General features: G+C 37.4%; 2 protein-coding genes across 3 annotated transcripts in view; both read left to right on the top strand.

Moving 5' to 3' along the window:
* The first annotated feature begins 307 nt into the window (after positions 1–307).
* Positions 308–5,735, top strand: LOC137169327 (uncharacterized). Of its 2 annotated transcripts, XM_067572420.1 has the most exons (7): positions 308–551; positions 655–921; positions 3,773–3,844; positions 4,066–4,134; positions 4,594–4,677; positions 4,769–4,797; positions 4,972–5,735. In XM_067572420.1, coding segments are annotated over exons 1-7 (606 nt in total). In that variant the 5' UTR covers positions 308–550; the 3' UTR covers positions 5,056–5,735. The 2 variants fall into 2 exon arrangements, with proteins under 2 accessions (XP_067428521.1, XP_067428522.1); XM_067572421.1 differs by lacking the exon at positions 4,066–4,134.
* Positions 5,736–13,808: 8,073 nt separating this feature from the next.
* The window catches only part of LOC137169205 (uncharacterized), a 46,288-nt gene continuing 45,153 nt past the window's right edge, over positions 13,809–14,943 (top strand). Inside the window, exons 1-3 of the mRNA XM_067572246.1 lie at positions 13,809–13,930; positions 14,128–14,439; positions 14,556–14,822. Coding sequence (XP_067428347.1) covers positions 13,870–13,930; positions 14,128–14,439; positions 14,556–14,822 — 640 coding nt within the window. The 5' untranslated portion in view covers positions 13,809–13,869. The remainder of the gene's footprint in view (positions 13,931–14,127; positions 14,440–14,555; positions 14,823–14,943) is intronic.

Here is a 14,943-nt window from a genome sequence, read left to right on the forward strand (position 1 = left end):
GTTTTTATTTCTTATACTGGAGCTTCAGATTACAGGTAAGAATACATAGAACATACCAGAAACATTTTATTGGATTAAAACAGACAACAGCTGATTGTTTTTCACCTGATGGATTTAGTAGACTTCTACAACCTGAAAACTTCTGTTGAATCTAAATTTTTCTTCATGCTATCCGTCAGCATAAAAGACATTTTTATATTTCAGTTTATTATTCATGTTTCTATCACCTCTTTATCACAGCAGTGACTGGACAGTTTTCCTCCTTCATTGTCAGAGATGGAGATGAAGCTACTTGCTTTATGAAAGTGTGTCAGCCAATCAGGATAAATGTGACAATACTAACTGGCTCTTCAGAGGTTCAGGAAACACTGTGGATCTGGTCGAATGTGGACAGATTCATGAAAATGCCAAAGTTATATCAGACAGACTGAGTGTTACATCAAACTGTTTTCTTGTTATAAAGAAGATCACACAAGAGGATGTTGGTCGTTACTTCTGTTGACAGCACATATCAGGACCAGACGCCCAGGTTCTTCTGTCTGTTATTAACAGTGAGTATTTGCACCATAAAGTTTTCAGCTCAAACTGTTAGAACAATATAGTGAAACATTACAATAACTGATGAAGCAATTTTGTATTTACGTTCTTCACCAGTGAATAAACATGAAGACAGTGACTATGTGATGCTGTCCTGCTCTGTGTGGACATATGATTCATGTAGACACAGAGTGAAGTGGCTGTATGAGGGTCATAATGTGGATGAAAACGTGACAATATCACAGGATGACTGCTATGGTGCAGTGAGATTTCCTACTTCTCATCTCAAGCTGAAGTCAACATCTCATGAGATATTTCAGTGTAAAGTGACAGATGTTTACACTAACAAAGAACATCTGTTTACCTTCAGCCCTCCGTCCTCAGGTGAGAATATGAATTATCACAAACTACAGTTCAATAATGAGAGATCAATATTCAATAACCTCTAACCCTTCTTCCCAAACTAAGTGTTGTTGTATAACTAACAGGAGACCATTGATGTGTGAAGTGATTCTGGGGACACTATAAGAGTGAAGTTATTGAATATTGTTTGAAGTGTCTCTTTTCGGTCTCTGCACCTTCGTCTCACAGTCAGCTGTACATAGAGAACAATGTTATTAGTCCAGCTCAGAGGACGGCTCACTGAAAATAAGGTTGTAGCTTGTTGTCTACCTTACTACGGTAGGAAAGAAGCCTCGTTTGTGTTTTAACAATGTTTCTCTTATGAATTATTGACGTGTTCATCACTCTTAAGTGTCCTCTGGAAACACTTCCCTTGTTGTTTCTGTAATGTGTTATGTTGTGGTATTTGCAGTGTGTTTTCTAAATGCTGCACATGTGTTTTCAAATTGATGAGGATGTTTTCTTGATTTTCTTGTGTTTTGTCCATTTGCATGTGTTTTCTTAAGTTGCAGCGTGTTTGCCCTTGTCAGCCACCGTATAAACCATTTCCACAGAAACATACGATTGCTAATACTTGAACCAAGCCAGTCAGACGCTGGCTGAAGTGAAGCATCATACTGAGTTAAAAAAGAAAAAAACATGCAAAATTCACAAGAGGTTGACGTCACTCACGTTGTTACGCACAACTCAAAACCAGCAGAGGATGAACTTAGACCATATTATCAGAAAAGGAGCCGATTCTTTCAGACTTTCATTCCACAGTAGAAACATGATATTCCATAAACTAATGTTGCAAGATAGTTGAATACAAAAGAAACATTTGGATAAAGCACATATATATATATATATATCCAATAACAACAATAATGATAATAATAAATCACAATCAGATCTGTGTTTATCTCGTCATTGTTAGAGAGTAAAACCTTCAGAGCTCTGCTGCTGTTGTTACCACATTCTCACTAAAACACTTCCCCTTCAGTTCTCAGGAACATTTACTTCAAAAATACAATGAGGAACTAACAGGTTTCAGACCACTAACAAAAACATCTTATCTGTTCTTTGGCAGCTGTTGCAGTATCACCATGTTGCATCATGTTGAGCATCAAGAGTCAAAGTTTGACTCTTCACCTGTCTGTTCATGTGTGCTGTCAATCATCATCATGAATCCTGTCTGTTGTTAAACATGATAAAAAATGTCATTTTGTTTTAAAGCAGAAACATACTTCTGCTTCATAATCAGTTACTTTGTTTTAAAATCAGTCGTATAGAAGTGTTATTTAACCAGGCAGATGTCTCTGCCCGTCAGCAGATTAGTGTGAAATTTGTACCATCTTACATCTGTATTTTCACATTTTAAAAGCATTACATGATGAATTCATGATCATAAACATGATGTACTTTGAAATACAGCAGTGGAAAGAAAGTGGTGTTGGTGATGAGTGGGTGGAGACAATCACCCTTAACTTCTATAATATCTAATCCCTATATAATGATAACACTATACTCCACCTACAGAAAGTTGACACAAGTGAGGAGGAGACACTTTACTCATGATAGGAAGTAGACAGTATATTTCTCTGTATGAAACACTAATAAGGACATTTTGAGAGTTAAGAGCAAGAGAAAAAGACAGAGAGAAAGACAGAGAAACATGATGGTTGAACTCAGATGGATTAAAATGTCTTTATTTCTGATACTGGGGCTTCAGTTAACAGGTAAGGTACAATAGTCTTTATTATACTTAATTAAATAACCTTTATCTTACTGAGACAGTCAAATATGTTATGTGTTTAAACATTCACACTACAGTCATATTCTTATTTCACATTCTTTTATCACATTTCTCTCTCAAATTCTCAACAGCAGTAACTGGACAAACTTCCCTCGACATCACTGTCAGAGATGGAAATGAAGTCACTTTGTCTTGTGAACATGTGATGACTGATCAGGATAAATGTGACAGTACTACCTGGACCTTTACTGATTTAAGAAACACAGAAACAGTAGAGCTGGTTGAACTTGGGCAGATTGGTGAAGAAGCCAAAGCCAAATCAGACAGACTGAGTGTTACAGCGAACTGTTCTCTGGTTATAAAGAAGGTCACAGTTGAGGATGCTGGTCTTTACACCTGCCTACAGTACAACAAATCAGGACAACGACAAGGTCAATACTCTGATGTTGATCTTTCTGTTGTTGACAGTGAGTATTTACATCATCATGTTTTCAGCTCAAACTGTCTTGTTAGAACAATATACTGAAACATTACAATAATTATGATTGCAGTAATGAAGTTAATCTGACTCTTGTTGTCTTTCTCTCACAATATCTCCATCTTCACCAGTGACTGAACATAAGAACACTGATAAGGTGACGTTAAGCTGCTCTGTGTCGACATATGGAGAGTGTAGACAAACAGTGAAGTGGGTGTATGAGGGTAATTATTGGGATGTGAACACTCAGCACATGAAGGAGTCTCTTTGCTTTGCCACTGTGACATTTACAACTTTCCATCTTGCTGAAACGTCAAAGTATTCTGAGATATTCAAGTGTAACGTGACAGATATTTACACTCGAAAGGTGCAGCAGTTTGCCTTCAGCCCTCAGTCTACAGGTGAGTAAACTGCCTCATTTAGTTGTTTTTTTTGTTTAGATGGTTATTATGGGGTATTTTCTCACCACAGTTTGTTGGTATTTTGGGATTTAAATTGTCCAGATGAGGATGCAAAATCCACAACACCAACACCAACAGGAATAAGTGGAAAAAGCAAATAAGCCGTTTTATCTTCCAGTTCATCTCTCTGTCTGTCTCTTGTTCTTTTTTCATGTCCAGGTGAGGACAATAAAAGCGCTGAAACAACAAAATCAACACCAACAACCAATGATACTCCAACAAAACAACAAGGTAGTAATTTAACAACTTGTATCTCTCTGAGTGTAAAGTATGAATGTCAGACTGAGTCTTGGCTGTGGGTGGAGATACCACAGTTTTTTGGTATTTGGGGATTTTATTTGTCCAGGTGAGCAAAATCCACAACATCAACATCAACAGGAATGAATGAAAAAACGTTCTTTTGTCTTCCAGTTCATCTCTCTGTCTCTCTTTTGTTCTTTTTTCATGTCCAGGTGAGGACACTAAAAGAACTGCAACAAAAAAATCAACACCAACAACCAATGATACTCCAACAAAACAAGGTAGTGATTTAACAACTTGTATCTCTCTGAGTCTAAAGTATGAATGTCAGACTGAGTCTTGGCTGTGGGTGGAGATATTCTCTTATTCAGTTCATCTCAGTCAGTGTGTTCACACACATGTCTGAGTCTCAAACCTTGTTGTTGTTCACTGTTCTCTCTCTTTCTGTCTCTCAGCCTTTGACATTTAAAGTACAAAACAGATAGAAGAGAAATATTTGTAATTGTAATTTGTAGATTTGTATTTTTGGTGCTTCCTATCTGTAGCAACATACACTTAGTCACAGTTCAGTTTAAATATTGAACAATTTTGTACTAATATTGTAATGAAGCAGTGATAAATGCAACATTTTTCAGGTTATAAAAAGCACACATGCTGTATATACTGTATTTCTCTCATCTTTTAACTACAGGAGTCTAAAAAGTGAAAAATGTTTTTTAATGTTTTAATTCTCTTTGCAGTTTGGTTGAGGTTCATCATCGTGTCTGTGGGTTTAACTGCACTCATAATCTTTGTGTCAGTCAACATATGGACTAGAACTAAAGGTGAGAACATTCACAGAACGTTTATGAACAAGAAGTTTTGATGAACTCAGATTTTTACTGATGAAGCTAAACTCTTTTTTTGTGTTTCCAGTGAACAAATCACAGATGGATGACAATGCTGTGAGTTTTAAAACTGAATATTCAAATGTTTATGTTTGTGGTAGTTCACTATTTACTGTGATTCTATAAAGACAATAAGAATAAACAGTGTTGACTGTATTAGTCTGAAACAAAGGTTGTTTATTTGTTCTATTTAATCTCAGAATCTCAGGTGTGTTGTGTTGTTTTTCACAGGTGCATAATGATGAAGATGAAGATGAAGGTACAGTGGACTATGAAAACGATGGAGAACCTTCTGCTACTGTCAGACTCCACTGATCAACAACTTTTTATATGAGAAGTTAAAGCCTTTGTTTGTGTTTTGGTGGGTTTAGGTGGCTGATTCTTTTTTTTAACTGCAGCACTGTTTTGTCAAACTTTTCACCCATTTTAAGAATTTAAACAAATGTTTAAATTTTACTTTTTACACTGTAGCTTTGTCACAGTTCTTTCATTATTTGTACAGAAAAACACATTTTTAAGTAACTTTAATTTTGTGTTGTTTTTAACATGTTTGCTGAGAGTGAGATATGTTTTAAATTGTGTAGAATAGACTTAACTGAGCTGGGAGCTCTAATAGAGTCAGTAACTGTCTTCTCTTTATTATAACTGATATTATATTACTGGCCAGTATTTCTCTGTGTTTCCTTGCTGAGCTGCAGTGGACGGATAATAACACAAAGACGGAAATAAAAAGACTGTAACTTTAGAAGATTCCCACTTGATTTGATTAACTCTGAGTGCTGAAGCCTCATATTAACTTCAGATAAACTTTTTTTTTTGTACAAAATGAGGACTTTGTTCCTCATCTCTGACACTGGAAGCATGTTAGAAAGGGATCTTTGATTACAGCGATCAAAACCTGTTTCAATGTTCATATGAGCACCTGACTGTCGTTTAAAGACAGACTTGAATAATGTGAACCTGTCCTTTAAACTGCCTCACTTCAAACTGTACATTGCTGGCAATAAAAAGCTGTTTCTAAACTGTAAGAATTTGTGAACTCAAATGGTTTGATAATCTTAATTATGATTGTGTGAGGGTATAGGTCTTTGAAGGTTAAGTGACTGAGATACAAGCACAAGAAAACACCAACAAGTTCACTTTTAGTTACGCACATTTATTACTAAACATTACAGTTACAACAGATTACAAACAAACACACAAGAGGACATTATGAAACTGGTGTACAAGGCTATGGATAGTGAATGATTAAAGTGAATGATGCAGAGTTATCTATTGTGTATTTGGTATAACTGACCTGACAGATGAGATGTTTTGGTTTGTCTGCCCAGAAGATGCATCCTGGCCAATCACAGTGATTTCAGATTTCTTGGGGGCAGGGCAGAGACAATCCCCTGCTGTCCATGGACAGGCGGGTATCAAAATTGTTAGTCTCATATCAATTGTATTATTTCTAATTTTGCCTTTTGGATAGTGGCTATAGTATATTTAGAGTGAAACAAGCAGAATGGTACTAAATATGACATGTTAGTGTTATCAAAGATGATGGAATTGTTAGTGTTAAGCTTCCTGGCTTCAAGGCAGCAAATATCACTACAGCAGACACATGTTATCATATACACACACATACTGAAATACTGTATTCATTTTCCTTCGACAAAATCTAAAACTACATTTTAGAGTCCATGTGTTTTCAGTCCTTTGTTCTCCTTGGTCTGACTGCAAATGGCAAAGGTCCCAGCCATGTGCTAGATTTGTGTGTGTGTGTGTGTGTGTGTGTCTGTCTGTAGTCACTGAGGCATTACAGTAACATGTTGTGCAGCAAGTCTTGTTTCTCTGTGTTGTTGGCGGTGATGACTTGCTTGTTGTCTGGTGCTCTTATACTGATTTGCCGGGGGATCTTCTTCAGTTCTTTGGTCGCTTACTTGAGTATCAAAAATTTTTCACAGTAAAGCCTCTTTCACACATAGTTCCCAGTAAATTACTGGGATAATCTTTGAGGCACTGCTAGTGATTTTCACTATTCACACATTCAGCTACATTCAGGAACATTTCCATCTTGCACCTTTTCACACATCCCATAGCAGTGCAGGAGTAGATGGGGCAAGGGACAGTCCAGCAGATGGTGGTCATGCAACACTTATGGATGCCCACCACCATAAAATTCAACAGAAGAAGAAGAAGAAGAAGATGGGGCAAGACTGGATATACGTGTACGCGGTGGAAGACGCTAATCAAATGTGGTTAAGGTCTGGTTAAGTTTATGTACAAAAATTACTTGGTTATAATTGTGGAAAGATCATGGTTTGGGTGAAAATGTTCATATGAAACATGGCAACTACTTCCTTAAAGTCAGGCAGCCTTCGTCGTCATGGCAACAGTAAACACCACATTAGGCTTTTTAAAAAAACATCCCAACTCACAGTTGGAAACAGGAAGCGAACAGCGGCCAAAAAGAATAATTTTAAGGAAAAATATTCATGTATTTTTCCTGCTCAACACTAGAAAGACCAGTGAGGTTTGATGATGAACTGGAGGACTATGAGCAGCAGTTTATTCATGGTGGAACATTTGAAATCTGACATATTTAAGTTTTGAAAAAGCAACAAGAAACAGTCAACTGATCTCATCCTTTCTAAAAAGAGCTGGCTGAAGCCAATCCCAGCATGCAGTTGGTAGAATGAGTCAAAGGAGCCACTTTGCACAATTCACATAAAAGGAAAATTAGATTCAATTCCACTTGACTGTGAATGAGACAAAGAGAGCAGAACATGAACATGCCTCATAGAAGAAACCAGGAGATGAACCTGTAACCTTGTGTTTATCTGAGGTACAATGACACCATCTGCTGGTGAAAATGAAGAAATGCTGGGGAAGCACTGGCATGGTGATGTGATTGTTTATGATTTCTGTGAATGTTCAAACTTTTGTCCATCTCTACATTTCTTTCAAAGATTGTGACAGAGTGGACATGAACAGTAGAGCTCAAAGAGTACAGTCTTGACTTGCCATATGTAAAAGTGCCCTGAGATCACCTTTGTTATGATTTGGCGCTAAATAAATAAAACTGAACTGAATTGAATTGAAGTGAATAGAGGGTCTGATGTCCAGGCTGGAGGTGTCAGGCTGCCTTTATAAATACAATACAATCACATGTGTATATTAATTGTATATAGATCAGTTTGAGCTCAGTGTAAGTATATGTGACCACAGAAATACAAAAGATAACTAATTTTCCTCCTTTGTTTTGTATGATTATTATTGTCACTTCACAATGATTGTTCTTCACGCTGAACAGACGCTTCATGGCTGTTTGTCCTTTGACTGTCTAGTTTACATGTTAATTACAAAGCTTTTCAAGAACTATGGCTGGTTGATAATTTTAATATTTACAATTTTGTGGGTTAAATACTTATTGAGTACGGTCTTGTCGACTCAAAATATAATTTATAAATAAATAACTGTTGCCCTACCAGGCTGTGAGTTTTACAGTAGGCTATGGTTAGCTAGCTAGCTAACACAGGTTAGCTGATGACAATTATAGACTTACCGAAGAAAAAGCAAAGATGATCTCTCAGTATGTGTAAGAACAGGCAACAGCAGCTCCATGCCGGTTTAAAAATGCTGGTAGTGAATCACAAATGTAGACGTATATTAGAGTCCTCCTTCAGAAACTGCTGTGGTCACTCAGCTCTTCTACCGCTCATCTATCTCTAGGACATCTATCAGTTACATGCTGATGTTATGTGACTTTACACAAAATAGTGACCTTTTCTTTAACTGTCACTTACACCACACCCTGTGGAACTTTTGAACTTCTCCTTATTTATGTTTGAGGTTAACATTTAGGGATGTCTGCTAGGTGCAGATAACCATAGCTTCTCCTTTGGCCTCAGGTTATCTGACGGTTGTCTAGGTCCTTGTTGTTTGTTTGTGTTTTTTTAGTCATTCTTGACAGTTCAGATCTAGTTCAGTACAAATTGTAAAAATTGTGCAAGTTCCTCACAAATGGTGTAAAACATTAGACTATGTTTTATTTGTAACCAATTAAAATAATAATTTAGTCAGAAGTAGGCATGAGTGGAGTTTGTCTCGGCCACTTATAGTGGAGCTTTCAACACAACTAAGACTACAGAAAAGATGGCTGTTTGTGGGCATGTATGAACAATCTGACATCAGTCAGTTTGATGGGGAAGTAGAGGTCACTTTGCAAATGAAACATTCAGAGCAGGCTGAAGCCCTGACTAAGTAAGTGCAGCTGGACACAGAAAAACACTCATATATTTGAATAGAGAGTGTGAGCGAAACCACACCTTTTTGAACATTTACTGCTTCCACATGGTTTTAGATACAAACTTCATTTGGACTTTAAATGAGTCACAAGACTTTGACCTACAAATCTTGAATTTACATGTTTTTTCTATCTTTTATCGTTTTTGAGATATTAGTGTGCGTTTTAAAGTCTTTTCTCGCTCCTCCTGTGATTTTATAATGAGTGTGTTTTGCGGAATGTTTCACAGCACTGAGGGAGTGACATCACCAGGAGCAGTTGGACAGGAGGATTTTAGAGTCCGCTTTTTGTGAAATCTCCTCATAAATCCCATTACTTTGGCCAAATCTTACATAAAAAATCATATTTTTTAATAGGAAATTTTGTTTGTTGAATCCACTGATACAGGTTTGAAAGTGGTCAGACCTATAGTTTAGACGTCAGAAGCCTCTGTTTGACACAAAGTCCTTGCCCATAGATTGCCTCCCCATTGGTTTACATTGTAAGGTGTGATGTGGCACTGCAACTTTCAGGGCTTATAAAATCCAAACCGTTCCAGTTATGACAAAGCATTTTTTCAGCATAGTGTCATAAGTCACCTATTAAAGTTTGAAGCCGATACCATTAATGCCCTCGGAGGAGATAGCGTTTGTTCGGGGGCCAAAATTGGGGCAAAGTCTTATTTTGAAAGGCTAATTGCTGACTTCCTGTTGGATTTAGGTCAGGGGTGTCAGCATATGATTTGTAGGTCTTGATGAGACAAATAATTGAGTTTTGGTTTGATCTCTCTACGACATTGCTACGGGCCGTGGCGGCCATTTTAGTTACATAGGTGGTGCTAAAGAGCACATTTTGGCACTTTAGGAGTTAATTTTTACATTTTATTAAATTTTTCACCAGAACTGATGTGAGTGCCAAATTTGGTGAGTTTTTGAGCATGTTTAGGGGGTCAAATTTGGGTGTGATGTCCCGTAATAATAAAGAAAGAAAGAAAGAAAGAAACAAACACACGAAAAACAATAGGGTTCTCACCTAAGGGCGTGGACTACTGTTTTACAGCAGTCCTCTGCCTTTTGGGCTCGGTCCCTAATAACACCAAACTTCATACAAAGTTTGTATATAATTTACTGTATGTATATTGGCCTTTCTGCTGTATCCTACAAAAATGAGCTGCATTCAACCCCCACACCAGTGGCGGCTGGTGACTCAAAAAATTGGGGAGGACAGGAGGAAAACCAACATGGAATCTTACAACAAACCGCATCTATATCATTGTCCCCCACCTGATGAAATCGGAAAATTGTATTTTCTTAGTATACAGAAATATATAAAGTACCACAAAGCTTATAATGTGATACAGAAACAGATCAGTGCTGAATACTAGAAAGACTGAACACTAAAAACATTCACAGATCTAAAAGTGTAGGTTCACATCAGAAAGTATTAATGCATGTATCAAATACATGACTTACACACTCTGATCTATGTGCACGACATACAAAATATAGTCTACAAAGCTGACATGTTAACACTGGGGTGCAACGGATCACAAAACTCACAGTTTTCGGATCGTATCACAGATCTGAGTCACAGATCGGATCATTTCTAGGATCAAACAAATAAAACTTTGTTTTCCATTTATTCTGTAACACACTTACAGCAAGAAACAGCAAGGAACTTTTGCCCATGGTCTTAAATGAAAACATTCAAGACAAACAACATTTAAGATATCCGATGTTTAAATAAAATAAAATAAAATATATAAAATATTCAATGCTCACTTATTGCAATATGAGGCATGATACCTTCCTCTTTTAAACATGGTAGTGAATGAAACAGCCTCTGTCCACTGTGGGCGGCGATCCATATGGAGTCCAGGCCCAAATAAAGAAAGAAAGAAAGAAACAAACAAACACATGAAAAACAATAAGGTCCTCGCCCTTAGGCTCTGCCTTTTGGGCTCGGTCCCTAAGTAGAGGAGTGAGTCAGTATAAATCCACATGTTACTGAACAGTCACCCTGTTGTCTATTCACTATTCACTATCACTATTGTTGATCCTGAAGATGGTGTCCTACATCTCCATCAGCTACACCAAGAAGACCAACAACAGGGGCACCGGATTCATTTCAGAAGCAAAAAGTGCGTGTGTGTCTGTGTATGTGTCAAGAACGCCGGAAGTAGGGGGTCCAAGGAGCCATTTTACCCTCCTCCCAAATTCTTTTTAAGCTGTGAATCACACACAAGACTATGTCACTGGCATAATCTGATATTTTGTGTGAACTTTTCCCGTCAACAGACAGAACGCAGACTGTGGCTGATGTGTCAGTAATGCTTTACTATATTTGTTCATCTGTCAGCTTCATCATGCATTTATTCTGTGGAAGTTCAAGTGATTAATAACCACATTCTATGTTTGACTGATATTCAATGCTGTGTTACGTTGTTTAAGCCTATTTGAGCTGTTAACTTAGCTAACTGAATTAACCTCAGCTAGGGTCTTAGCTATAGTTACTCCTCAAAAATTTAGTGACACACACACACATCAGGGGCGCTGGATTCATTTCTGAAGTGTGGGGGCCAAAGTGTGTGTGTGTGTGTGTGTGTGTGTTAGTGTGTGTGTGTGTGTGTAGCAGTAGATAGACCAGAGACTCACTAAACTTTTGCAGAGTAACTATAGCTTGCTTTGCACATGGTAGCAGTATAATTTCAAACACAAAGCAGCTAACTTGTGCTTGTGGGATTAGATACAAGCTTGTTTGTTCAATTACCTGAAACTATGAGTTTATAGGACAGCAACACAACTGGGGATGAGTAACAGCAAGCAGGCAATAGGATTGTTAACATTGTCCTTGTATCATCATATACACTTTATACACTGTGACTGACACTTCCTTCCAAGTCTAAAATTGCATCATTCATTTTTTATGAAACTCTTGTTCCTGTTTAGAGTGTGAATATCAGTCATAGAATGCAGTTATTAATCACTTGAACTTCCACAGAATAAATGCATGATGATACTGACAGATGACCAAATACAGTGGAGCATTACTGACACAGCAGCCACAGCCTGAGTTTTGTCTGTTCACAGGAAATGTTTACACAAAGTATCTGATTATGCCAGTGACAGGCTTGGGTGGGTTTCTCCATGTTGTCAAGTTACATCAGATAAGACCCTAGCTAAGGTTAGTTCAGCTAGCTCAAACAGACTTTAACAACATAACACAAGTTTATTGGTTGCAATGTACACTGTCTGCATTTGATTTGTGTGACAATGTCCTCTTTGATTGGATTAAAATGTAAATATTCTTCCCACTTTATGTTTGCCTGCTTGATTTTACTTAATGTCTTAGAGTGGACAGTAATGATTTAGATGTCTTTTTACCGTAAGTGTTGCAATATAGGGGCATTTTCGAGTATACAGTGATTGGCGACTTAAAAAGAATGTGGAGGGAGGGTAAAGTAAGGGGCCCAGTGGCCCCTTGATCCCCCTTCTGGTGCACTTGACCAACAGTTAGGTCCCAAAAGGAAGAATCCACAAGATTTGTCAGTGATCTCCTCACTTTTTCTCTAGAAAACCATCAGACCCACATGTCAACTTCACACACAAGATATCTCACAATCTAATCAGCAAATAAAAACTGCAGCAAAGTGAATATTTCAGTTGTTAAATAGAAGCAAAATGATGACTTTCAGATCTCTCAGCTCCTGTCGAGTTATGTTGTTATGCATTTTCATGTAATAATTTGTAATTTATATGTGATGCTGTTTCCCTTTTGTTTCCCAGGTTTGTGGTGATGGTGATGATGAAGGTGATGCAGTGACCTACAGGACTGTGAAAGCTTCCCCCTCTTCTGCTGGAGCCTCCACTGATCCCAGCAACCTCTACACTACCATCAACAAACCCAACAAATAACAGACCACAGTGTTCATATCATTACATTTAATTTATAACTGGTTAGTTAAAGCTTTCTGATGAGAAAATCAGTTTTTTATTCCCAGAATCTCAGACAATTAGCCATTACTTCATAATAGAGACTGTATCTCTGTGGGGAATTTGTCTATGCTGTCCAAACCTTAAAAAGAAATGTACTGTCTATTCTATCCTAACATTCAACTATTTACAGTGTGCAGAACAGACTGTGCTTGACACATGAAGAGAGAGACGTTTCAGTTCAGTGATGGTTGTTCTAGTGTTGAGTTAAAGTTAAAATCTTAGTTTTCACTGCTGTTTTATTTCTTCTTATATTTTTTTCTTTCATGTCTGTTATTTTTTAGGGTGTAATAATTGAAACATTTATGTCTCTGTTCAGTTTTGCTTTGTTATGGTACAAAAGTGTCAAAAGGCAAAATTGAGCAGAGGTGGGATGTGATCATGTGACATCCCCACTTGGTGTCATCCTTGAGGGTCATATATTAAACAGCTGAATATGGAAAGTGGAAATTATAAGAAATCCAAAGAGGTTGTAGATCTATTGTACAGTTTCGCAGCTTAAAATAAAATTCAATTTATGTTTCATGCCTCTTTCAGATTTTCTTAGAAACTAATATTTGTGTTTGGTGCATTATTTTGGAGAGAGATTAAAGCAAATACATCACACACTCTTCTTGATTCATCTGACAACACACCAGTGGCCCTGAATCACAGCTTCCTCTTCTGCTGGTTAGTCACACTTACTTCATGGGTCCTGTAATTGCTGTATAATTCAAAAACTATGATGAAATGTGAAAATGTACACTTCCGGCAAACTTATAAGGGAAGTCACTATGATGAAGTGACACATTTCTCTTCAACACGCACCCGTTCAGAGACTCTGACACTTAAGAAAGAAGGAGCAGAAAAAGCAGACAGAGAGGCACGATGGCTGAATTCAGGTGGATTCAAATGTTTTTATTTCTTATACTGGAGCTTCAGATTACAGGTAAGGATACATAGAACATACCAGAAACATTTTATTGGATGAAAACAGACAACAGCTGTTTGTTTTTCACCTGATGAATTTAGTAGAGTAATACAACCTGCTAACTTCTGTTGAATCTAAAATTTTCTTCATGCTATCTGTCAGAATAAAAGACAGTTCAGTTAATTATTCATGTTTCTATCACCTCTTTATCACAGCAGTGACTGGACAGTATTCCTCCGTCATTGTCAGAGATGGAGATGATGCGACTTTGCCTTGTGAAAGTGTGACAGCCAATCAGGATAAATGTGACAATATTAACTGGCTCTTCAGTAGTTCAGGAAACCCAGTGGATCTGGTCAAACGTGGACAGATTCATGAAAATACCAAAGTTAAATCAGACAGACTGAGTGTTACAGCGAACTGTTCTCTGGTTATAAAGAAGGTCACACAAGAGGATGATGGTATTTATTACTGTCAGCAGCACATATCAAGACAAGACTTCCAGGTTCTTCTGTCTGTTATTAGCAGTGAGTATTTACATTATTAAGTTTTCAGCTCTACAATAATATATATATATTATATATAATATACTGAAACATTACAATAATTGATGAAGCAATTTTGTATTTACGTTCTTCACCAGTGAATAAACATGAAGACAGTGACTATGTGTCGCTGTCCTGCTTGGTGAGGGCACATGATTCATGTAGACACAGAGTGAAGTGGCTGAATGAGGGTCATGATGTGGATGAAGACGTGACAATATCACGGGATGGCTGCTATGGTGCAGTGAGATTTCCTGCTTCTCATCTCAAGCTGAAGTCAACATCTCATGAGATATTTCAGTGTAAAGTGACAGATGGTTACACTAACGAAGAACATCTGTTTACCTTCAGCCCTCCGTCCTCAGGTGAGAATATGAATTATCACAAACTACAGTTCAGTAATGAGAGATCAATATTCAATAACCTCTAACCCTTCTTTCCAAACTAAGTGTTGTTGTATAACTAACAGGAGACCATTGATGTGTG

The sequence above is a fragment of the Thunnus thynnus genome, chromosome 18 (assembly GCF_963924715.1).
Source record: "Thunnus thynnus chromosome 18, fThuThy2.1, whole genome shotgun sequence".
Taxonomy (NCBI): domain Eukaryota; kingdom Metazoa; phylum Chordata; class Actinopteri; order Scombriformes; family Scombridae; genus Thunnus; species Thunnus thynnus.